This window comes from Alnus glutinosa, chromosome 7 (genome assembly GCF_958979055.1).
Source record: "Alnus glutinosa chromosome 7, dhAlnGlut1.1, whole genome shotgun sequence".
Classification (NCBI taxonomy): domain Eukaryota; kingdom Viridiplantae; phylum Streptophyta; class Magnoliopsida; order Fagales; family Betulaceae; genus Alnus; species Alnus glutinosa.
Genome location: NC_084892.1, coordinates 4,962,736 through 4,988,694, shown reverse-complemented (window position 1 = coordinate 4,988,694; position 25,959 = coordinate 4,962,736). Strand labels below are relative to the sequence as shown.

The window sequence follows — 25,959 nt, the reverse complement described above, 5'->3', positions numbered from 1 at the left end:
CTGGTGGATAAAAAATATGGTCGGGGGATCTGTATAGAGTTTTAATTTTATATTCTTTATCCCTTGGTATATTTGCAGTAACAGTCAACTTGTTAGATTATGTGTCGGAGATGGTATTTCTGTAAGTCTCAAATATGTTAGAGGGCCCAGATTTCATCAAGCTTCATCTTAGCCTCTACCTTGCCACCAAATCCAATCTCAGCCTCGTTCTCAAAAATTGGTACCTCTACTCCGTTGAGTTCGATTCGCTTCGCACCGCCATGGAAATCAATGGCTTGGTGGCTGTGCAACTCTGAAGAAGAAATAGCTCTGTGGAATCCATCAACTAGAGAGCACCGGAGACTGCATGTGATGCCGGTTGAGGATCCTAAAGGTGATGTTAAACCTCGACGTTTTACTTTTTATAGATTTGGGTTCGACCCCATTAGCGACGATTACAAGGTGGTGACGATGGGGTAGCTTGTTGGTGGTAATGGGTTTTTCTCTACTGAGGTTAAAGTTTATAGCTTGAAGACCAACTCTTGAAGAGGAATCAAGAACATGCCTTATTATATTCGGTATCTGTTTCAGCTTGGTTAGAAGAGTGTCTGGTGTACTTGCTGGTGGTGCTTTGCATTGGGTGGTTTCTGGAGGGTTTGGATTGTACTGTATGATTGTTGCTTCTCATCTTGTGGTTGAGGAGTTTTGAAATAGATCTGAGGGTCTTGGAAGGGTGCCTGTGCATGTTTTGCAATTACGGTAATGATTTTGTTGATGCATGGGTGATGAAAGAATATGGATTAAAGGAGTCCTGGAATAAATTGTTTGAGGTTTCACAATCCAGTTTGAATAGGAAGTTTGGACATATGATGCCTTTAGCTTATTCTAAGAGTGGTGACGAGGTTTCACAAGGTTCTTATTATTCATTTCGAATGACACAGCAACCGCCAGAGGAAAAGAAGATATGAGATAACATAAACATAATTGAGTTATTTTATTTATTTTTGTTCAAGCTTATTTCTATACCTGGTTATGCATTTTTCTTTCTCAATTGACTGGATAGGTTACCAATTTTATGTGAACAGTTGATCTCTTTAGTTTAATTTTCTGGTTCTCTGAAGAGTTCAAGTTTTTTTTAAAAAAATAAATTGATGTATTTTCACTCTCTTGAATCACTCGACATGACTGCTTTAGCTATAGCATCTTCTTATTTTTGTTTTAGTTTAACTTTCTCCTTTGATGGATTGGTCATTGTTTTGCAGGAAGATTTACTATCAAAAGGCTTTAAACTGGCTCTGTAAGCAAAGAGAATGACTGAAAATTGGCACAAAGTGAAAACTTTACCATGCATAATATTTCAATTAAGGATTAATAGGATTAGTTTATCTTACCCCATTAATAGTTTAAGCTGACAAATTGTTTTAATAGAGGCAGAAATAAATTGTTTGACACAACAACTACACTCTGTTCCAGATGACTGACAGTTTCTGTCATTTTTCTTAATTTACCATTTGTATTATTTAGTATTCTTTCATGTGTTTTTTAAACCTCAATGTTGATAAAGAAAGTCACATGTTACAACTAAAAATATGAGAGTCCCAGGAATCTGTCGTAATTAAAAAGAAAAAAGCTTTCTTTTAAAATAAAAATAAAAATGAAATGATGTGTTTATTTTTTTAAAAAAATAATTTAGGAGTTCATTAAAGGGGATCAAAATAGTTATTAAAAAAACATATAAAAATAGTGGCACTCGGCTCGAGCTCAGCTCAAATAAGCTGAAAATGCTTGCACATCCAGTGCCGCTCTCTCGGCGCCTGAAATCTCTCTCCAACACGTTACGCCCCACTATAGGACATCTCAAGGTCGAAGACGACAATACACGGTGCACGGAACGACTCAGAACGGTGGCTTTGCATAATGTTTTGGGAAGAGGGAAAATTAAAAAAAGAAAAAAAGAAAAAAAAAAAAAGAATGCACATACGTAAGAAATGAAAAATGAAGAAGTGAAGAACATTATTGATTCTTGAATTAATGAGAAAAGAAAATTACATGTAGAATACTTTGACGTCGGATTCAATCAAATAAAAAGAAGAACAAATCATCATTTCATAAAATTTTTTCACAAACAACAGCCCTCTTATAACAAATACTCGATGGAGGGAGCCATCGGCGGCCATCTCGCCGTTCAATCATCACGCCCAGAAAATAAGAAGAGAAAAACGGATGGTTCATCACCATCTTCTAATCCTTCTCCTTATGTCGTCCTCATCCGTATGCCTATCTTTGAATGGGACTGGAAGGTAAGGCGCAACTATGATAGGTGGTATACCATGAAGATTCCTGCGGACGCCGTCGACGGTACAGAAGGGTCGATCTCTGAAGTTTGGGCACAATGGTGTCTAGATGTGAAATCTACCTTTGCATTGGTAGGCTCCGATCTATACTGTTTTCGTGGCATTCTCTTTAATTATACTGGTTTGGTTCAAAACAAAATTTCCGATGTACGGAAGGTAAACATTTCTAATCCCACTGATCATTGGATCCATGTTCCACCCTTGGATTTTCCAAGATGCTGTGCTCACAACTTAGTCGTAGGCGATAAATTATATGTCTTAAATAAATGTCCTTTTTCTCAGTGTTGGGGTGCTGAGGTTTATGACCCCATGACTGGAGTATGGGAATCATTGCCTGAGCCTCCATATCGTAAGGCATATCATATTATCTCTGCAGCTCTTGAGAATCCAAACAGGATTCTCGTTGCTACGCTTCCATTTTTAGATTATGAAAGTGAAGATGAAGATGAAGATGAAGATAAACATAAAGATATTTTTGCAAACTTCATTATGTACGACGTGCAGAATTGTTCTTGGAAAATTCTTGGCTCTGAACCTCGCAAGATTCACCCGAAATGTCCTTGGGGTGAATTTGGAAAGGCTCTTGCGGTAGGAAATTATTTATATTGGATTCTAGATAAAGCTAACTTGCTGGCCTACAATTTCGAGTCGGATTTGTGGCTAACAGGGGATTTGAAAGGTCTGAATATTTCGACCAATAAACATCTTGATGCCATTCTTCCTTGTTTGATCCATTTGGAGAAGAAAAGATTCTGCGTTATACACACCACTGAAATTGATCGCTATACACCTGAGAGCTACGTTCAGTGCATCCTATTTGATGTCTTTCCTATGCCCGAGTTGAAGAGTTTGCGTATATCCTTTGTTTCCACCATCAAATATAAGACGGCTCGGACCACTTCCGTCAGGGATGCCTTTTTAATGTAAGTGTTTCTTCCTGTATTTTTACCAAACCATCTTCCATAACATTTTGGCTATAATTTTTTATTTTTTATTTTCAGTTTGACATTTTCTTCAATTCAGGTGGAAAATTTCCAAAATTTGTGACTTTAGTTAGGACTCTTGATGTCAATTATATTAATCAAGTGATTGATAGGATCCTTTTGTCAACAAAGCATGTAGCCAGACACTAGATTGTGGATTTCTTACGGTTCATATTGTCTGGCTGTAGGTGAGTTTGTTGTTGATTTCTTACGGTTTATATTGTCTTGCAGGAGTTGAGTTTGTTGTGGTCTTGCATTAGGTGATCGAGTTTGTCTAAATGCGGTTGCTTTCGCTGAGTTCTTGTCCCTTTTAAACTGTGAAGCATATCATTCCTTCCCCAGTTGCCTAGTTGTATTTAAAGTTTGAAAGTGTTGCACACCTACCAGCTTGGTTGCCAAACGTGCCTGATATGTAAATTTTGCAGAAATGGTTGTCTACATGAAATTCTAGTTTTCTGCAAGACCCTTAGAATCTACAAGAAATGTGTGGACATAAAATTTAGACATATATAAGATCTTAGGAGTGTGCAAGATACTAAGATGCTACCATTATTAACAAGTTAACCTATGACTCTGAATGTAGTTCTTGAGCTTGATGTTCCTCTAATAGAACATGTGTTGCTGCATTAATTTTTTTCCCTTAACCATGCATTGGGGTTTATTAGATGTGCACATAAGAATGGCACTGCTTTTAGTTTTTTGTGTAAGTGCTAATGGCCGGGTATGAAACTTGCAGGGGTAAGTAGATTGGAGAAGTCAAGCAAGGAGAAAGTGCAAAGAGCACAGGGAATTATGATGGTCGGTATCTCTCGCCATTGACTATTATAGTCTAGATTAGGTATCCAAGCACTTAATATCATGACATTGTCCAATGTTTTTGTAAGGAATCTGTTTTTTTTTTTTTCAGTTGAGGATAATTTTGTGTTGAATATTTATTTAAAGTTGTTTATTGCTTTTGTATAGAAAGGCTCCATGGTGTATTGTTCCATTGAGAAAATTATTATCTAAACCGTAGAAGATATTGTCCTGAATTAATAATAATGTATTTATGTCTACTTGATATTGCATCCTTTGCCATTCTGCCGTAAGCAAACTAGTAATGTAAAGGTCCACTTTAAACTGCCTTAAATAAACCAGTTTAAGCCAAAACGGTCACTTGAGTAAGATCCTCATCAAAATATGGTGAAGTCAGCGTGGTTTTCATCCACTATTGCTCCCTATATCTAAATTAATTAGTTAATGCTTAGACTGTATTTGTGTGGGTGTAAATCAAACTGGGGTTGGTTATGTTCACTTTCAGAGAAATAGTCCTCGTATAGAGGCGAAGTGCCATTGTTCTATAAAACAATTGGTACCTAAGTGGAGAAGAATGTTTATATTCTAAATGTTGAGATTTGGATTGGTTTAACTGCAGGTTCCATGTGTAATCGTGGCATACCCATTATTTTCTATATTAATTAGAATCTTAAAGCTGGCTTAATTTGTAAATCGTTGTTCAGCAATCTGCACAAGTATTTTGATCTTTGCAACTGTCTTCATCCTTTTATTAAGCTTTCTATTGCTGAATCATATATATTCTGATTGTTACCTTTGCAGGATGTTAACATCAATTCTGGTTATGGTCTCAAGCAAAGGTTTTATAGGCACTGGTTGGATGTATATGAGACATCTGGAAGGAATGATTTTAAAAAAGGCAAAGCCTGTTCTAAATTATTTTACCTCTCTCTTATACAAGTGGTCACCTCTAGGGAGGAAACAAAAGTATTCTAAACTTAACATCCCATACTGGATGAGCCAAGAGCATTGCTTTGGGCTTTAGTTGACTTGCAGAATAAAGGATTGTTGCCGGTTATGGTTCAGATTGATAACTACATAGTATTTGATGAGCTTAACCACAGTCTGTCATCCTAAAATGAGGAATTCGATGACATTATTAGACATTGCAAGTTGATTATTGATTACTATCAGATGCAAGTAGACTGGGACGCTAGGCCAACGTGTTGGACAACTTTCTGGTTGAAAGTGCTAAAAGAGAACAAAAGGATATTGATGACAAATTTGGGTTGTGTTCTATGTCGAAGAACTTGGACCGAAATGTTTGGTCACTTCAAGGTTTACTTGTCTAGGACATCTCACACTTTACACGGATGGTGCAAGTATCTCTTATCAGAACAAGATGGATTGGCACAAAAGTTGTTAAGTTTGATTAATATGGGTGGGTATACAATGGAATCAAAGAACTTACCGCATGAAACTCTACCTGCCTGTTCAAAATGGAATCAAAGATCTTGGAGCAAATTCCTAGCAAACATTTGTTAAGCTCTTTTTCAAATGATTGTCGAGACTGTGAAATGACAGAGAGATAAAAGTGGAGCTCCGAAGACATTGATCCACTTTAATTTCTCTATGTCATTTTAGATTTGGAGAAGTCAAGCAAGGAGGAAGTGCACAGAGCTTTTGTAACGAATATGTTTTTGTTTTTGTTGACGACTCTGAACTCATGTATGCACAAAAATACGATTGTTTTGTGATGAATATAGTCTAGATTGGATTAGGGTATCCTAGCTATATATATCATGACATTGTCCAATGCTTTCTAATTAATTTTCTTTTTTCTTTTTATGACGACTGTGAAATCATGTATGCACAAAAATATTGTTATTTTTGTGATGAATATTTATTTAAAGTTGTTTATTGCCTTTTGTATAAAAAAAAGGCTCCCTGTTATATAATTTCATTTTAAAAATTTCTTATCCTGACGTAATTATTCGCGGATATATGCCTTGTCAGCTTGATAGTCTTCTAGTTCTGGAAGCAAAAACTAATTAATCATATATAGGGGTCCGCTATAAACACGCGTAAATAAACAATTAATTTTATGCCAAAACGCACGGTACTTTGATCTGCTGTTGTTCATCCTATTTTCTTGGGAAGTTCTATTTTTTGATTAAATAATTTCTTCAGGTATTTCATATTCAATAATATAAAAATATAACAACCTATATATTTTCTTATAAAAACATATATGCAAGTATCACTAGATGACAAACTTTATGGATTTCATATTACTCCGGGTAATAATGCTATAAACTATTTTTTTATTTACTCAAAATTGATGTGACTTAAAATCGCCATTGACTTTCAGATTGATTATTATTGAATTTTGATTTAATGATAATTTTAAAATTCACGTTAACTTTTGGAAGATTAAAAAAAAAAAAAAAAAGGGTTCTTAACAAGTTAAAAGCCTTTACTAACAATTGCAAAGTGTATAGCATGCATGTGTTGGTTTTCGGTTGGTGTTGCTGGGTTTTTCCTCGCAATTTTTGAGGTCGACTTTTCGAACTAAATCAAAGTTTCCACCGACATGGACACTGGAGTTCTCAGGGAATCCTTTCCTCCATCAAAAGGCTCGTTCAAGTTCGATCACTAGCCACTTCTTAGTGAACAACCGATCTTCGTTACTCGTCAACTTGTACTCGTACTTTAGTTACATTTGCAACACCAGAGACGTCCATCTTGACTATACTCTTTTCATAGCTCCGTCTCTTGTAGTGAATGATGTCCTGCTCAATTATCGTAATCTTTTCGATGCAATTTTAAATGTCATTTACGCCGTGCTAAACAACCCTACTAATTATTTCCCAAAAACAAGAGAAGAAAAATATCACAGTAATGTCTATATTTGGCCTCAATCGGACCCCAATATTAATGAAAGCATTGGGAATGATGGAGAAATAGAAAGCGCAGGAAGTGGTTTGCAAATCGCAACCTTAAAAGGGTTGGTGTTGGAGTAGATGTTTGAGTTTATTAAAATAAATTGTTATAAATGGATAATTCAAATAATTTATAAAATATTTCTTTTGTTTAAACTTAAAATCTGACCATTTGATTTTAATATGCACTTAAATTTGACTTAGATTAAAGTTTGAAAAGACTTCACAAATTTTTTTAGAATTTCTACACGTTTTGAAATTATCGTTTCAAAGTTAAAAAAATCTCTCAATTTTTTTAATATCACCCCTCTGTTTGAATTTGATGTTAAAGAAGACGTGTTTTTTGGTGGCCCAGCTGCCCTTTTCTTCTTGGTTTTTTATTTTTTATTGTTTATTCTGCTAAAAATGAAAAAATGACTTATAATAGTTAAATTTGATTATTATGAACCATTTGCTTATTCTGTTGAAGATACTCTGAATAGGTTGTAGAACCTATTCACTATTTATTCTATAACTAATAAAATATTAAGAAAAAACTAAAACTAAAATAATATGATATTCATTTATCCTACTCTCTCCCACCCACTTTTCATTATAAAATCGTGTATAATAATACATAACATGATTATTTAAGACGAATGAAACATTGACAATACTAATGACATTTAATATGAACAAATTATTGAAATTCCCTATATAAAAATTTATCACGAGCATACTCTTGGATTTATTGAGCTCATTAAAAGGCACGTGAATATTAAAAACAGTCAAACTCATTCTAGTTGCAATCTGACCTTATCAAGCACATGTGACAATTGCATGGTCAATCTTAATAATTATTAATCTTATTGTATGTTTCTAGTTGCTTTGTTTTTCTTTTTGTGTTGTTTTGTGTTGTATTTTTTTTAAAAAAAAATGATCAATTGATTATTTTTGGTTGCTTTGCTTTCATAAATTGTGTAATTTTGCTAGAACATTGAACTAGTGCAACATTCGTACGGTGTAGCTCAAAAAATGTGTAAAAATTCAATATTTTATCTTTCATTGAATGTTGACAAAAATATAATAAAAAAATAATAATGAGAAATAATATTTAAGTGCAAGTAAAGAGTGTAATAGAAAATCTGTTGGAGATAGTATAAAAAACAATAGCTAAAATATAGAGTTGTACTTTTTTCAATAGCTACTTTGAATATTATTGTTGGAGATTCTCTAAGTATTAAGTACAGTTAGATTTTAACAATTTTCCATCACCTTCAAGCAAGGTTATTATAAAAAAAAAAAAGAACAAAATTGGGGGTGTTTGCTATTTCCCTAATTTATTTTCACTTTTCTAAAAAATAATCAACTTTAAAACCTTTCAACCTTTTTTTTTTGTTTTTTTGGTTCACTTTTTATATCACATCAATACTTTTTTTAATATTATTCAAATAAAAAAAATTCACTACAATACAATATTTTTATTTTTCCATACAAATTATTTCTACTTAATATCACATTAATCACTTTTTATTACTACTCAAAAAAAAAAAAATTCAACTAAATAATCTTTCCAAACGAGAAATGATTGTTATACAACTCTTGACACAATTTTTGTATAACTCCAACAACATTTTTTAAAATTAACTATTAAATTTACTTTTCTACGTGTAAATCTTAAAATTCAATAATTAATTTTAAAAAAATTATGAAAATTACATAAAAATTATACAAAAATTATATACGTATCATATCTTTTACTAAAGAATCTCCAATCACTCTTTGTGAACCCTGATGCTAAATCTCCGACTCCCTGATAAGTGTGTGTGTTTTTTTTTTTTTTTTTTTTTTTTTTTTTCATTTTTTATAAAAACTTTAGACTTGCAGTAGCAGCTAGTGTTTAGGCACAGTTTTCAAAACTGTATTTACACAATCACGTAAATTATGTAATCAAACGCTCTTCTAATTACTTACCCAACACAAAAAAAAAAAGAAAAAAAGAAAAAAAAAGAAAAAAAAAAGGCTCTAATAATTTATTTTGTATTTTTTACTGATGATGGGCGACAAATTCCGACAATACCGAGTTTGAAGGCATGAGTGACAGTGAGCTTGAAATAAATATATATGTAGTTTGTTTTTGAGAAAAGTATATATATATATATATATATATATATATATTTTAAAATTATTATTTAATTATTAATATCTTTTTAAATTATTAATTATGTCGATATTCCTTTTCAAACTATATATAAAAAAAAAAAAATCTACATCTTTCATAAGACCAACAAAGAGACAAAAAGAATCTTAAATTTTTTTCAATAAGACAAAAATGTTATTATAAATTCAAAAAATAGAAGTCCAAAAAATTTAGAAAAAAATAACACAAAATATTCAAAGAAAATAGAAAAACCCACTGTCATGGGTCCGACTTATGGTTGGCTTGAGTTGCGTCAGACCCATGGCCAGCTATTGGGTTGTTAAATTACCATTTATTCTAAAAACTTAAGTCAGTAAGAAAATGTAAACTTAAATCATTTAATCAATGCTTAACACTCCCTCTTACATGTGAGTTCAATCTCCTTTTTAATAAGTCAGGCCCAACAAGTAAAATATTTAATTAAAATAATAAGTAAATAAAATAAATAAGATTTGAATTCAAAACATCTACTCCGATACCATGATAAATTACCACCAAGTCTTTTGAAATGCCTTTTTATCTAATGAATGCTTAATATGAGTCACCCTAGAGCCATGACTAGCCTTTGGGAGATTTTATTTTATTTTTTTAAAAAATTTATTATTATTTTTAAAGGAAGGTTATAGTTGTATTTTACTAAATTTTAGGGGGAATAATGGTCATTTGACTCATTTAAGTAATGACACGTGTGATGAGCGTGGGTTAAGATTTAACAGAAAATATTAACATAAGGCTGATATTGCAGCCTCTTTGTAATTAATTAGAATACATTATAAAAATTAATAGTTTAAGGAATTCCATCATGTTTATTCGCTTTAAAGCATTTTTAGTAATCTCACCAAATTTTATTAGTTAAAATAGCTAAAAATCACTTTTCTCGGTGAGCCATTTTTTTAAAGCACTATAGCAATTTCACTATTTTAACTATTCACTATCACTATTCCATTTAAATAATATATTTTCAGATTTTTTTTTTCCTTCTATTTAATATTTTTTTAATGTTTCTCTTTTCTTAACGGTCATATTTTTGAATATTTAACTTATTCTAACGGTTATATTTTTGAAAATTTGTCTTATCCTAACGGTCATATTTTTTAAAAATCTCATATGCTTACGCTATAAATAAGACCATTTCCTCCACAATTATAATTTACCTCAACCAATATTCATTTTCCATTCAATCTATATTTTTACTCGTATGGTTCGTTTTTCCTTTAAGAGTCACTATTTTCTTCCCAAAATCCTTCATGATAATTACGAGTGCTATGTAAGAAGAAAGATCAACATCGCATCGTGGGAGAAAGAAAGGAAAAAAGTGGTGTTGTGCTCAAACTGATTCATGTGAGAAAAAGAAGGAAATAACAATTTTTATAGTATTTTAATGATTTGGCGAGTGAACAGTACTCATTATCACTCACCAAATTTTTTTAGTTAAACTGATGAAGTTATTGGGAGTAATTTTTTGAAATTTTTTATCAAATTGTCTCACAAAAATATCTAAAAATTAAAACAATTTTAATAAGGTCAGGCTATTACGAACGCACTTATGGACAAATTTTTGGTGTTTTACTGATTGATTGAAAGATCTATAAAAAAGGGTAGAAGTTGTAGGTGAGCATTTATTTTAAAGAGGATTTCACAGAAGAGACTTGGTATTTGGATTTTTTTTTGTTCTCATCTTCTTATCTCAAAAATTAATTATTTGATTTGTAATATCCATAGGTGAGTCATGTATAAATCCTATAAATTCAGTGATTAATTTTTAAATTAAGACAATAAAAGAAAAATAAGAAAATACAAGAAAGCATTAATCTTGTTCTTATTCTCCCAATAATTAATTATTTACTGGACATAAATAATTAGTTACAATAATTAATTAAGGGTTAAATACGATTCATCTCTTGAAGTTGTCATCTATTTTTAATTCAACTATCAAAGTTTAAACATTTGTAATATGTTCTCTTCAAATTTTCAACATTTTCAATTTAACTATTTTATTTGGTTTGACCGTCAAATCAGTTGAAATTTTGACCAAGTATATGTCACATGATTTTTGTTTTTTACATAAATTTTTGTTTTTTACCCTCACTTCAAAACAATATTGTTTTACCCTCTAAGGGTGAATTACATAAATAAATAAAAAAAGAAAGTCACATGACATGCACATTATCAAAATTTCATTGTAAAAACTTCTAAAAACTTTGAGAGCGACGCATTGTAAATTTTTAATCTTCTAAAACCGAATTGAAAATAAATAGCAACTTCGAGGGTAAATTATATTTAACCTTTAATTAATGCTCCTTTCAACTCAAAGAAGACAAATCATTAACAAATAATTTTTATTACAAAGTATTAACAAAAAGCTTTTTTCAAGTTTATTTTAGACTCAGAATCAAATCTGTACCGTTGATCCCAAATCTGTACTTTTGATTTTTTTTTTATGGTGGCACTTGGAGCATTTACTGCGAGTCAGACAAACAAATATCATGCATAAATGTCTTCACGCGCGCGCCATGCATAGATTACCAGCATGAAACAGCCTTTACTAGACAGTCAACACTCACCTTTTTGACCGGTTCAACAAATTATCGTTACCTCGCTTTTTCGACTCTTTCTCTCTTTTCAATTCGCCGATGACACGCGTCCCTCAAACAATACCAAACATACGCTACATTTCTTTCTTTTTATACCCTTTCTCCCCCCCCCTTGATCTTCTGCATCTACTTCTTCTTCTTCATTTCTCTCTCTACCCCATTTTCTTGCCCTTACTCCTTCTTGCCAGACCTAAGGCCAACCATCAAAGAGTAATCACGGGCACATCACGTATAATGTTTTCTTTTCGGTTTGCACCCTCTCTAAACTAGTCCACGCATCTCTCTCCAAAGAAGCAGACGAAGAAGACGACTCCAAATAGGGCTGTATGCGCTTCTCTCTCAACCGGTCTTTTCGTTTTTGGTATGTTAAAAGTCTAGAGCTTTTTATGAACGCTTTCTTCATATTATTTGGGTTTTTGGGTATGTGGTTGAGATTGTTGTGTAGTGTCTGATGTTTCCGTGTTTGGTTTTCTTAGGGAGTAATCGTAATGCAACCCTTTATTTGTTGCTTACGTTCGCATGAAGTTCGAGAAAATGCTTTAATTTCAATCTCAGGATTGGGAGATTTTGAGACAAATAATATACAGGTATATATTTTTCTTACAAGTATGTATTTTTTTCGATCTTTTCTAAAAATGATTATTGTTTATTTTTATTTTTTAATAGACCTACATGGAGTATGGAGTGGCTCCAGCTAGTAAGAAATGATCAAAATTTAAAAGCGGAAATATGCAAAAGAATTTTTTAGAGCTATTGCACTGATCCTAAGAAGGTTTCTTAATGGTGAGTCCTTTTGCGGTAACTTCATAAATCAAATCCTTGTAATCCTTTTCCGAGTGAGTGTTACGTTTCCTTTTGCTTCGGTGAAAGCTGGCAACATATCGCATCTTGATGGTGTTCGTAAAGATATTGATGACTTCAGAGTGATAGTTGGATTGTTGGTTAATGATCATATTCAGCAGAAGGATTTGTCAATTGATTTGAAATATTTTTTTTCAAACATCTTTATCGAGCACATAGTTGATCCACTTGAAATGCGCATGTTATCAACTATTTCATTCAATTTATTTTCAACAACGTGACCGTTTAGAGTTTTTTTGTTTGTTAACGGAGTTTAGGGAAAAAGTCCAAAATAAGTTCAAGGAAAGATTTAAAAAACTAGACGATCCAGCATATGAACTCAACGGTTGGAACAAAAAAACCTAAAAAAAAGGTCACAGACCAGAAACTTTTGACTGCTTTCTTTTTTTACCCTTTCTCCCCGTCTGTTGCATCTTCTTCTTCTTCTTTTCTCTATACCCCATTTTCTTGCCCTTACCCCTTGCCGGACCTGAGGCCAACCATCTTAGAAAATCAAAGACATAATGTTTTCTTTTCGGTTTGCACCCTCTCTAACCTAGTCCAGATGAGAGGGAGCTCCATTTTCACTGCTTGGCATGTCTCTCCAAAGAAGCAGACGAAGAAGACAACTCCAAATAGGGCTGTACGCACTTCTCTCCCACCGGCTCTTTTCGTTTTCGTTCGGTATGTTAAAGTCGAGCTTTTTATGAACGTTGATTGCTTTCTTCATTTTATTTGGGCTTTTGGGTAAGTGGTTGAGGACCTGTTTGGTAAGTTGTGGAAAATGGGATGTTTTATTTGAATAGTAGTAATAAATGATTGGTGTGATATAGAATTTGATAATGTTTTATAGAAAAGTGAAAAAGTTTTGTTTTGTAGTGAGTTTTTTTATTTGAATAGTAATAAAAAATTATTGATGTGATGTAAAAAGTGTAAAAAAGTTGAAATGTTTTTGATTTGATTTTTTTGGGAGAAGTGAAATGGAAATTGAAATGGTTTGGATTGGTTACCAAACAGCTCCTGAGATTGTTGCGGTGTTTTTGATGTTTCGGTGTTTGGTTTTCTTAGAGTACTAGCAGCAGCTTTCCAACCATTTTCCTTATATTTAGGGAACAAAACCACTTTTTGTTTTCCTAAAAAAAAACACCCCATAATAGATTTCTTTAATCTTCCCTATACTAATTAAATATTATTTTTTACTCTTATTTTATTATTTTTTCTCTTTCCTACTTTTATTTATTTTTTGTCAATTTCTTTTCTTCTCCCACTCGTCTTCTCTCTCTAGACTCTCTTGCTCTCATCTTCTCTGGCTAATCCTGGATGAAAACCAAATGAAAACCAACAAATCTGGTTCCACTTGCAGAAGAATGCCAACAAATTTCCAAAACCCACAAACAGAGTAGAAGCAAAACAAAAACCAGCCCAGTCCTCACAATTGGGGTTTCATCCGAAGAAAGCCACAAAAACCAGCTGATCCGGTTGATTTCGTGTTCTGCTACAGGGATTGGAGTCTGAGGACGTGAATACCAAGAACCCAAATGGGGTTTCATCCGAAGAAAGCCACAATTGAAGACCGGCGCCTATTGTGGTACGGGTACCTCTAAGACCCTTCTCTGGCGAGGAGGCCCAGCCGGTCAGGCCGTCACTAGAAGAGAAAAAGGTTGGCGAGCGGTTGCCCCAACAAAATTAGTTGCCCGTGGAGGTTGTTGATAGAGGGCTAGAAGTTGGGCTAGTTCGGTTGGTTCGGCTGGTTCAGCCATGGCGTTCTTGTTGGGAAAGGAAGGAGGACGGGTGAAGTGAGGGACGCGTGAAGGAGAGAGCGAGGGAGGAGAGAGAGATAGAATTTTTTTTATTAAAATAAGGTATTAGGAAGTTACAGTGCTACCCAATACATTGGGTAGCACTGTAGCTACCCAACCAAATTGTGTAAATTTAGGGTAACTGTTGTGGGTCAATTTTTGGTGTTTTTTTTTATCAAATTTTCCTTAAATATAGGGAAGGGAACCATTATATGGAATCTGTTACTAGTGCTCTTAGGGAGTAATCGTAGTGCGACTCGTTCAAGTTCCAACATCTATTTGGCTTTTGTTATTTGTAGTATGCAACCCCTTCTCTGTTGCTTACCTTCGCATGATGTTCGAGAAAATGCTTTAATTTCAATCTCAGGATTGGGAGATTTTGGAAAAAATGATATACAGGTACATATTTTTCTTACAAGTTCGTAATTTTTTAGAAATTTAGACTTCATTAATTTTCTTGTATATCCTCTCATGAATTTGCTACAAAGTTATTTTATGTTAAAATTTTGAAAAATCCATGCATAGGTTGCGTAACCTTTTGTGTATGTCAATTTTTGGTTATATTGAAGTTTAGAACCTATGGATATAATACATATGGAAAGATTGTAAGAGAAATCTCTCTCTTGCTTCTTGTATATGCTTGATTCTTTAAGCAACTAAGTTGAATGACTTTTTTAAAATGAAAACAAATATCTATTGTGTGGTTGCTTTAAGCAGAATCACTTTTTATTAACTGTACAATTTTTCAGAGTAGCAACATCCACCACCAAGTGGTTGCTTTCACGTGAATTAAACAAATGCTCATTAAAAAGCTCCTTTGGTTAGTTGACAACAAATTCAAAGTGAGAAACAAACCAAAAACATTTGAAAACATTTGACTTGAAACTCTGAATGCATATAACCGTACTCAGATTTTTTTGGATAAGATTTTATCAACCCGTTTAGTTAAAAAGTGGGAAAATGTTAAAATTACAAACTCTACTCAACTATTGCACAACCTCTCGAGGCACATTGGGGTTGTGCAATAGTTGGGTGAGGGCTGCCAAATAATAAGTCATAGAGACAGATGCTTTTTCCATATGGTAAAGATAAAAAGACATTTTTTTTTTAGGAAAAAAAAAAAAGGAGTATAGGACAGATTTTACTTGTTTTTTTCTCCCAAGGCATTTGCAATGACCTCTTTATAATTTTTCTAAATTTAATTCTAAAAATTTACTTAAGGTTTTAGTTAATCACTTTTTGAAACCATCACACAACAAATTCTTTAGATATTTCTCTACATTGAATTAATATTTTTTTTAATCATTCACAATAACTACCATGAATATTATTGTCTTTAAATAAATACTATTTTTTCCTATTTTTGTGCTGTTTGCAAAAAAATATTATTAAAAAATTGGGTTTTTGGTGTTTTAAATTTAGAAAAAGAGTGACAAATATTAAGTTTAATATTTGATAAAGAGTCTATTATGTACGCTATTTGTATTTTTTTATTAAAAATGTAAATAAAAACTAAATATGAAGACACAATTCACTAATTCGTGGGTGGTAAAATATTTTAACTTGTCATTTTGAGATCCTCCACAAATTTTCCATCTATAGTATAACTTGAAAGCCTTTTTAATTAGTCTTTATTGCTGTCCTGTGCGTAATGGGGCACACATCCTTCATTGCCTCTTGGCTCTCCAAATAATACCAGATCTGTTAGGTTTTTTTTTTTTTTCCCTTAATTATCTTTTTATGTGACTAGTTTTTCATTTTCTATTTTATATTTTACAGTCCTACAAGGAGTGGATCAATATCTTAAAGAATGATGATCATAATCGAACATCAGCAAATTCTTTAAAACTATAAGAATGGATTTTACAAGGCAAATTGATAGGATTAGGCTCCGGTGGTCGCACACTATTTAAAACAAGAGCATGAAGGATTTGATCATTTCATTCATCATCATATTTTTGTGGCGACATCCACATTCGAATGCGAATATTTGTGAGGTCGGATTTGAGCGTTTCATTGCCATTTGTTCCTATTAAGGATGAAAATAGACTAAATGATTGTGTAATCATTGATATGGTTCACTTTCGTTACTTGATGCCTTTTTTAGTTAAGATTACGAAGATTAAGCCTGTTGAGTTTCCTATTGCATAACTTTAACTTTTATGCAAGTCATGGTCGATTATCGGAAGAATGACGAAGATTACTTAAATTGAAGAATCAATTTGTAAAGTTTAGTATATGACCTAGATAAATGAGATACAAAGATCGGCTAGAATCCTTACTTCCTCAGCGTACTCCATTTTGACGACCGAAAGGATGTTCAGAGGATGTTCAGAATGACCGTTGGACTTCTTTTTATGCCATTCCAAGATTTGTAAGGAATGTACAATCATTATCCCGATTATGATTCACATAAAGTTTGTTTCAAATTTTGTCAATTGACAATGAAACATGCATACAATTGATATGAATGCCCTTTAGTTTTTTTATGTCATTTTACAGTTTCTTAACTTCCTTTTGAAAAAGAGCTTAACGAGTGTTTGCTGGGAATTTGCTACAAAATCTCTTATTCCATTTTGAGCCATCTTGATCACGTAGATGAAAGTTATTGCGGTAAGTTTTATGCAATACTCAACGAACCATCAAGAGGGTTCCGTTTCGAAGGCTATTGTCCAAGTGCTTTTTAATTGGTAATAAATTCCTCTGAGTCTATAACCTTTTTTATTTTTAATTTATATATTTTTAACATATTTAATTCTAATGAAAAACCGGTGCAATGTACTGGCTTGTGTTAATAAAATTTTACATACATCATCATATTTGTAGCAGTTAAAAACCCATTGTTTGTTTTGTCTTCTCTATTGTGGAAGGGAATGATAACAAATGAACCTCAGTTATTAACTACTACCTGTGGAGAGAAATGAAAGGTCAATAATGACACAAACCAGTTATTTGTTGTCTTCTCTATTGCGATTTTGTTTGAGTGTTGTGGACATGCCCTGCAGCGCAGGATGTCTGGGGTGGGAAAGGGTCGTTATTCCATAAGTGTAATAGCAATGCAACAAGCTTCAAAGGGCTGCTGGAGGAGATGGGGAGTAACATTAGTAAGGCCAATGTTGAATTAATGGTGGTTATTGCACGTCGTATATGGCTTCGGAGAAATACCTTGGTCTTTGAAGGTGTCTTTATGAATCCAAATGAAGTCTATGCTGAGGCAGGGGCGTCACTGAAGGAATTTCATAGATGTAATTCACAGGAGATGTTACCTCCAACTGGTGGAATTGACCATTGTCCGGCTAGGCAGCAAAGATGGTCTCCTCCTCCAACAAGTTTGATTAAAGTTAATTGGGACGCTGCCCTCAACATCAAGGAGGGGTGCATTGGCATGGGAATTGTTGCTAGGAACTGTATGGGTGAAGTCATGGGAGCTAAAAGTGTAATAAGACCAATTATGGTTGACCCAAAGATGACGGAAGCAATGGCAGCACTATGGGCAGTTTTGTTTTGCAAGGAGGTTGGTTTCATCGATGTCATTATAAAAGGGGATGCAGCACAGATCGTAATTGAGATAAATTCCCCTCCTCCATATCTTTTTAACACTGGGCAGTTTACTGAGAGTATTATTAAGGAAACAAAGGGGCTTCGTACTGTTAAATTTAATCATGTTCATAGAGAATTTAATGGTGCAGCACATGCCTTAGCAAAGGTGGTGGCAGAGCAGAAGAAGAACATGGAATTTCCGTTAAAAAAAAAAACATATCATTATTTCCCTAGTTGCCTCATTGTTTTATTAAATATTGTTTGAAAGTGTTGTACAACTACCAGCAATTGGATGCCGAACATGCTTGATATTTAAATTTGTCATAAATGTTCTTCTGCGTGAAAAAGCCTTTAAAAAAAAAGAAAAAGAAAAGAAAAAAAGAAGAAGACATAAAATTTAGACATTTATGTACAAGATCTTAGGATTTATATACTAATTATTAGATGCTACCATTTATTAAAAATTTAACCAATGACCCTCTTAATTAATGTACGTAGTTCTTGAGCATAATGTTCCTTTAACAAAGAATGACACTGCTGTTAGTCTTTTGTGTAAGTGCTAATGGGTATGAACCTTGCAAGAATATGTAGATTTGGAGAAGTCAAGCAAGGAGGAGGTGTACAGAGCCCTTGTAAGGAATATGTTTTTGTTTTTGACGAGGACTATGAACTCATATTTATGCACAAAAATATGATTCTTTTGTGATGAATTTTGTCTAGATTGGATTAGGTATGCTACTATATCATGACATTGTCCAATGCTTTTTAAGTATTTTTTTTTTCTTTTTATGACGTCTCTGAAATCATGTATGAACAAAAATATTGTTACTTTTGTGATGAATATTTATTTAAAGTCACCATTGACTTCGAGATGAATCATTACTGAATTTTGATTTAATAGTAATTTTAAAAATAACATTAACTTTTGAAGGAGAAAAAAAGACAACAACAAATGGTTTTAAAAATCTTTACCAACAATTACAAAGTGTACAGCCTGCCATATTAGGTAGTTAGAACTTAGAAGCATGTACCATAGCCCATAGGGATTTGGGGTTAATCTCACAAATGTTTTCTCCCTATTCCAGGTTCAGGAGGTGGTGCCCCGAGCCTCTGTCAGCCACAAATAATCACCTACTAGATTCATTGTGCATGGGGTCTTGTCAGCTAGCATTCTCTTATAATTTTAGAAAAATAGGATATTTTAAAATTACGTAATTTTGCAATCTTTAGGTATTGAAACGTCTATAAATTTTTCCGAAGCGTTTTGATGCATAAAATGTGACTAAACGGCTTAAACTACTTAATTTTAGAATTTATAATTTTTTTTTTTTAAAAAAAAATTGTAGGGGATTTTTTGTGCCCAAATTGGTGTTTGTTATTGAAAGGTTGGGACTTGGGAACAACCTACCAAATCCATATGAGGTTGTCGCACTCTATAACCAAAACAACATTCGACCAAAAAAAGAGAAGAAAAACAACATTCGAAGAATGAAAGTCTATTATGTAGACCAAGAAACTCTCCAAGTCCTTTGAGGCTTCAATATTGAGCTCATGCTAGGGCTTCCAAATGATAACTTTCAAAACGTTGCTTCCAACCAAGCCATTGCAAATACTTGAGTCAAAAACAATGTCAAAAACTTTCGTAATGAAGTGAAGCCTTCAGATTGATTTGCAAAATTCCTTGAACCTGCCATGCAAAACATTCACAATGCAATTTCTGCGGCCAGCCATACGAACCAAATTAAAGTTTCCACTGACATCGACACTGGAGTCCTTGGAGAATCCTTCTCTCCATCAAAAGGCTTCTTCAAGTCAATCACTAGCCGCTTTTCAATCCGATCATCTGCTTCTTAGTAAATAATCAATCTCCGTTACTCATCAATTTGTACCTGTATTTTAGTTACATTGGCAATACTAGAGACATCCGTCTTGAACATGCTCTTTTCAAAGCTCATTTTCCTGTAGTGAATGATGTCCCACTAAGTTATTATAGTCTTTTCGACGCCATTTTAGATGCAATTTACACAGCACTAGACAAGGCCGGCGGTAGATCTTTGGAGATCGTTATATCATAGTCTGGTTGGCCTTCAGCTGGAGGGACAACAACATCACTTGACAATTAAATAACTTACATTACGAATTTGATTAAGTAAAGGGAGGGACTCCAAAGAAGACTGAAAAGCCTATAGAAACTTACGTGTTTCCCTTGTTTGATGAAAACTGGAAAAATTCAGACTATGAGATCTAATTTGGGGCTCTTTCTTCCAAATAAACAGCCCAAGTTCCAAGTGATTTTCATCTATTAATATCATTTCTACTCATCCTGGAATAAGTGCATATTACTATTTCGTTTATGGCATCATCTGGTAATCAAGCATGAATAAATAAGGGTAACCTCACCAACCGATATACTATCTTATAGCTTTCAATCTATTACGTTTATGTAGAATCATATATACTAATTACTTCCCAAAAACAGGAGAAGAAAAATATCAGAGTAATGTCTATTTCTCTGGCCTTGATGGGACCCCAATATTGATGATGGAGAAATAGAAAGCGAAGAAAGTTTTTGCAAATCGTAACCTCAAAAGGGATGGTGTTGGAGGAAGTAGAAGTTTGAGTTTATTAAAATAAATAATTATAAATTATAAACGGATATTTCAAATAATTTATAAAAGATTTCTTTTGTTTAAACATTAAAATCTGACCATTTGATTTTAATTTACACTTAATTTTGACCGTTAAATTAAATTTAAGAGAAACTTTACAAAAAATTTCAAAATTTTTACGCGTTTTGAAAATATCCTTTCAAAGTTAAAAAAAAACTCTCAATTTTTTAAATGTCTCCCTTTGTTTGAATTTGATGTTTATTCATACGGCAAAAATGGTGAATGGCCTTTGTACCCCTAAATATTTTTATAACATTGTAAATTTACTCATAGTTACAATTATTTATTATTATTTTTTTAAACTAGTCTTTTTATAAAAAAAAATAAAAAAAATGGGGTAACCAAGGCTTCCGTTAGGATTTAATCCAAATTCCTAACAGAGGGGGACATTGTAAAAAAAAGAGTTAAATACTTTTTTGGTACTTGTGGTTTAAAGTCTTTATTTTTTTGCTCCCTATGCTTCAATCTGTATCACTGATAGTACCTGAGTTTTGATAAAAAACTGAATTGGTATCTTCGTTAGTTTTTCCGTCTAAAAACTAACTGTTGTCCATGTGTCAACTCCTGAAAGTAGACACGTGTCATAATGAAAAAAAAAAAGAAAAAAAATAAAACAGTATTTTTTTCTCGGTTATAAATTCATCATCTGACATGTTAACAACAAAAATTGAGCATAAAAGTAAACGTAACTAGCTTCTAACAAATACGTGCAAACTTTTGTGCCCATTACGTGACACATTGGGTCGCAATCAAATTATTTTCTGATAGCATTCTCAGTTATCATTTTCCTTTAACTTCAATTTCTATTGTAAGTGGCAAAGACCCCCCTATTTCTTGAGAGGTGGTAGGCATCTTTTCATCTGGTTCTAGTTTTTTTCCTGTTGTTTGTTTCTTTCAAAGTATCTAAAAAAAAAAAAAAAAAAAAAAAAAAAAAAAAAAAAAAAAAAAGTGGGTGGTAACTTGTCATTTTGAGATCATCCCTTAAGAGCACTCACATCTGACTTCTTTATAATTTTTATAAATTTGATTTTAAAAATTTATTTTTATTAATTTAACTAACCAATTTTAAAAATTCTTTAAAATAATCGGTTTCCTACTTCAAATAAATCACAAAAATAATTCTCATGAATAGATTTGTGGTGACGAGAGAAAAAAAAAAGTTGATATGGATAGCAAAAAGTACTATTAAAAAAATTATAACATCAATTTGTAAATGTGAAAAAAATAAAAATAAATTCATTTATAGTACAGCTTGAAAACTCTGAGTGTTTTTGAATGATGATACAGCTTCAAAACCGAGTGATTATACAAGGAATGTGCATGTTTCACAACTCAAATGCATAATTATTACACAATTAAAGATATATAAGTGAGATTTATGTAAGTGGGTCTCACCATAAATGGATCCTAATTCCTATCAATGTGTCTTAAATTATGGAGTACTATTTTTTGCACAACTTTTACACAATTTTTGCACAATTCTTACACAACTCTAATTACTTTTTTTTTATGATCAACCGTTAGATTTATTTTTTTACATGTGGACCATAAATATTTAATAATTAATCTTAAAAAATAAAAATTATTAAAATTATATAAGAGTTGTGCCAAAAAGACATTACTCTAAGTTATATAAAAATTGTGCATTTGGATTTGAAAAATAATTTTTCGAACAACAACGAGAATCTCCCTTAATTTTACCATATGCTCGATGTGTCAAATCGCTCATTTTTTATTCCAACCGTGTTCCTCTACCCCTTTTTCATTTTAACCGGAGTTTCTTTTGTTGTTTTGGACCTTTGGCTACAACCAAAATAAAGTGTGTTTAGTTTTTATATAAAATTGTGAAGTGCGAAATATATTTGAAAAAAAAAATTAAAAATTAAAAATGTGTTTTCAAACCTAAAGTAAGTGATTATGTTTTTAAAAATAAAAAGTTTTAAAAGCAAAGTCGTGATTTTATTTTTACCCAATTATTAACTGCGTTTTTTAAATTTACATTTTCGTTAATTATTTTTTGAAATCGTTATTTTTCAAATAGCACATTTTGAAATTGATAAACCAACCGAACCCCAATAATAGACCTCACTCTTTATCTAACTAAAGACATAAAAATTATTATAATATTAATTAAATGATTAAATTAAGGAAGAAATATAATTTATCATTGTATCCCCTCAAACTACCACCATTTATCTAGATGGCTCACCAAACTACTAAGACTTGGACTCTAGCCTCTCAAACTACCAAAACATTTGAAAAAAAGGCATTTTTTGGAGAAATGTTTTCATAATACCCCTGCCACGTGTTATTTTTCAATTAGAAAAATAAAAATAAATTTATAAAAAACTAAAAATAAGTAAAAATAAATTAACAAATAAATAAACTAAAATTTTATTTCTCATTTTTATTATTTTTTTAAAAAAATATGCTTGTTTGGAGTGGCGTTATTAGACCTAACCAAAATAGACTTGCTCGTCATTTGTAACAAAACAAAATTCAGATTGAAATAATTCATAACCTTGAAAAGATCAATATCATAGACATCGAATGATAGAAAATTAGCCATGTCCGCCTTCGGAGAGGTGGGGATGAGTTTGCCGAGCTGCGAGCTTGCATTGTGCCCAACGACGATGCTAAAAAGAAGCTGCAAGTCCTCCGATCGATCGCAATATTTTAAAAAAAAAAAAAATTATAGTTTTTTTTTTTTAGTTTTTAATTTTCTTATAATTTTTTTAATTTTTTAATTGAAAAATAACACATGGCAAGGGTATTATGAGAATATTTCGCCAAATGGGGCATTTTTCAAAAGTTTTGATGGTTTGGGGGGCAAGAGTGCAAGTATGTAGTTTTGGGGGCTTATTCGGAGAAATGATGGTAGTTTGAAGGGTTAAATTTTATTTTTTTCTTAAATTAATCTTTTATTAGTGATTTAAGATATTATCAGTGCAATTGTATTGGGTTAAAGCTTTGTTTACTTAATTTAGCTTCTTCTTTTTTTCTTTCTTTTTTTGACATGTCCACACAAGTGGGGGAATGGGGAATTCGAATTAGTGACTTCCGCTTTATGATGCGTGGTTCCCAGGAGATTGAGCTACCTCTTGAGGACACTTAATTTAGCTTTTGACTCCAAACATAAAGAAGAGCATAGAATTATTAATTAAATAATTAAATTTATTATACTTTTAAAATAAGGTACTGGGGGGTGGCTCGTAGGCCACCCGGCCTATCCCCTCCAAGAGGCTCCTCAAACCCTTCTTTTTCATTTTTTTAAATAAAAAAAAAAATTTAAGCTCTTAAATTTATAATATAATTCAAAATAATAATATTTTAAGATTATGTGACGAAAATATTGACGTGGCACTAACGGAAATTAGAAAAATAGATGAAAAATCACGGAAGAATTGATTTCAAATCCACGACAAACTTAAAGTGTAAAAATTGATTTTTAAACAGTGAGTGACTGATTTAAAATTGCGCGTTAGACTCAAGAATTTATTAAATATTTATCCATTAAAATAATGTAACATAAAATTAAAAATTATGTTAGTTGGTATTTTTATTTTTTTTTGTTAGGCTTTGTTAGTTGATATTCTTTTTTTGTTTGAAAAAGTGTTTTAATGTAACATAAAATTAAAAATTATTTTTGTGTTTTTAAAAATATTTTAACAAGGTGAGCATCTGTAATTATTTAATTAATATTTTATAAAACTAAAAGAAATATATAACTATCAAATTGAGAAAGCCGAAAAAGAACGAAGCAACACAAAGCAAATGATTAAATCCAGCGAGAAGAGAGGGCAGGGCGAGGAATAGAGCGTTTGGTTGAGGGTTAAAAGGGAAATACGAGGGAAACTAGAGAACTACGTGTCTGATGGGACTTGGGAGTGTTTTAAAAAGACTCCAGAATTTAAAAAGAGTGAGCGGGAGAGGGAGGAAGATAAACCGACGTAACGTATCACTGTCTCACAGTCTCACTGACTCTCCCTGCTCCGCGCATTGCCAGGTCGCGTCTCCATCAGACTCGTCTCCTTTTGCCGTGAAACGCGGACTACAGTTCCCCCACCTTCCACGTGTCACTCACAACTCGATCCCCAGATTGTCCCACAGGAACCAGACACCGCCTGTGTTCCTCTGCGGATTGGACAAGGCTGAAATTGCCAGTGTCACGTGAACTTGCTTCATTTTGTTCAGATTGACCATATTTTACAGATATTGAGAGAATTGTTTGACAAATGACATTACATAATAGAACAGAACAGAGTAGTGGGTTATTAATTTTTGAAATTAGTAAAAAGTGATGATGTGATATAAAATAAAAAGAATTTATATAAAAAAGTGAAAAAATTTTGTATTGTAGTTAAAAAGAGTAATAAAAAATTATTGATGTGATATAAAAAAGTGAAAAAAGTAAGAATGTTTTGATGTTGATTAGTAGTGAAAAGTATAAAAAAATGAAAAAAAAAAGTACATGAACAATACTGTAATATATTGTTCCTTGACAAACAACCCCAGAGTTACCTCCCTCTACCAATGCTTCGGACCGTTTGGATGTTTAATTTTTAAAAAAATTATAAATATTGCGTGAATATATTTTTTAAAAATATATTTGAATAATTTAAAAAATTTGAAACAAAATTAAAAAAAATTGATAAAATTTAAAGAGAATTTAAATTTTAAATAACAGTATTTATAAAATATTTGTAAAAGAAATTTCACCCAAACATGCCTCACGTTTCAATTGATGACACACTCACATTTCAAAACACTATCATTTTTTTTTTTTTTTTGAAAAAAAGATTTAAATTGTAGTTATAACTTTTAATACAAAAAAATAAATAAAAACTTTTTTATTTTATTTTTATTTTTATTTTCTCATATAATATTAGAGATTCTAAATAATTAAACGTCGAGGTTTACACCATATAAGTTGGTGACCGGAGTTGGTTGTCATATCCAATTTGAACCGGAGAATGCACCCCATAACACATTAGAATGGGATTCACATATTAAATTTCACTTCAATGTGTCTTGAGGTATTGTACTTATTATTTCCTACGAGTATTTTTAACATTTTTCATTCGGAGCACATTTACTTTTCAATTGAACTATTCTTTTTGGTTTGCACCATCTTCTAACAGCAATTTGGACTCACAGGCTTAGAACATGGCACGTAAACCCCTTGTATTAAATTATAATTTTTAAATCAAAATTTAACCACTTTCATTCTTTTTATACCCTTTCTCCACCATCCTTCTTCTGCATCTTTTTCTTCTTCATTTCTCTCTCTACCTCATTTTCTTCCT

General features: G+C 32.2%; 1 protein-coding gene, 1 long non-coding RNA gene and 2 pseudogenes across 8 annotated transcripts; all 4 read left to right on the top strand.

Moving 5' to 3' along the window:
- Positions 1 to 60: 60 nt before the first annotated feature.
- On the top strand, positions 61 to 1,145 carry LOC133872720 (F-box protein CPR1-like; annotated as a pseudogene).
- A 939-nt stretch (positions 1,146 to 2,084) lies between these two features.
- LOC133872326 (uncharacterized) lies at positions 2,085 to 5,938 on the top strand. Of its 5 annotated transcripts, XR_009901005.1 has the most exons (4): positions 2,085 to 3,256; positions 3,430 to 3,504; positions 4,053 to 4,114; positions 4,913 to 5,938. XR_009901005.1 is itself a non-coding variant. In XM_062309813.1 (2 exons), exons 1-2 carry the CDS (start codon positions 2,133 to 2,135, stop codon positions 3,388 to 3,390), a joined length of 1,158 nt encoding a protein of 385 aa, XP_062165797.1. In that variant the 5' UTR covers positions 2,085 to 2,132; the 3' UTR covers positions 3,391 to 3,705. The 5 variants fall into 5 exon arrangements, 2 of the variants coding, with proteins under 2 accessions (XP_062165797.1, XP_062165798.1); XR_009901006.1 differs by lacking the exon at positions 3,430 to 3,504 and having other exon boundaries at positions 2,086 to 3,256; XR_009901007.1 differs by lacking the exon at positions 3,430 to 3,504 and having other exon boundaries at positions 2,086 to 3,256; positions 4,053 to 4,154.
- Positions 5,939 to 11,800: 5,862 nt separating this feature from the next.
- On the top strand, positions 11,801 to 18,764 carry LOC133874318 (uncharacterized). Of its 3 annotated transcripts, XR_009901238.1 has the most exons (4): positions 11,801 to 12,166; positions 12,282 to 12,392; positions 12,472 to 12,588; positions 14,009 to 14,470. It is a non-coding gene; the product is annotated as an uncharacterized LOC133874318 (long non-coding RNA). The 3 variants fall into 3 exon arrangements; XR_009901239.1 differs by lacking the exons at positions 12,472 to 12,588; positions 14,009 to 14,470 and adding an exon at positions 18,576 to 18,764; XR_009901237.1 differs by lacking the exon at positions 12,472 to 12,588.
- A 369-nt stretch (positions 18,765 to 19,133) lies between these two features.
- On the top strand, positions 19,134 to 20,137 carry LOC133872690 (glucan endo-1,3-beta-glucosidase, basic isoform-like; annotated as a pseudogene).
- Positions 20,138 to 25,959: the final 5,822 nt, after the last annotated feature.

Excerpts from the sequence above, each read along its gene's own strand:
- LOC133872326 (XM_062309813.1), top strand. The coding sequence starts at position 2,133 with ATGGAGGGAGCCATCGGCGGCCATCTCGCCGTTCAATCATCACGCCCA. Across the intron at positions 3,257-3,356 it reads GTCAGGGATGCCTTTTTAAT|GTGGAAAATTTCCAAAATTT; the intron begins GTAAGTGTTTCT and ends TCTTCAATTCAG.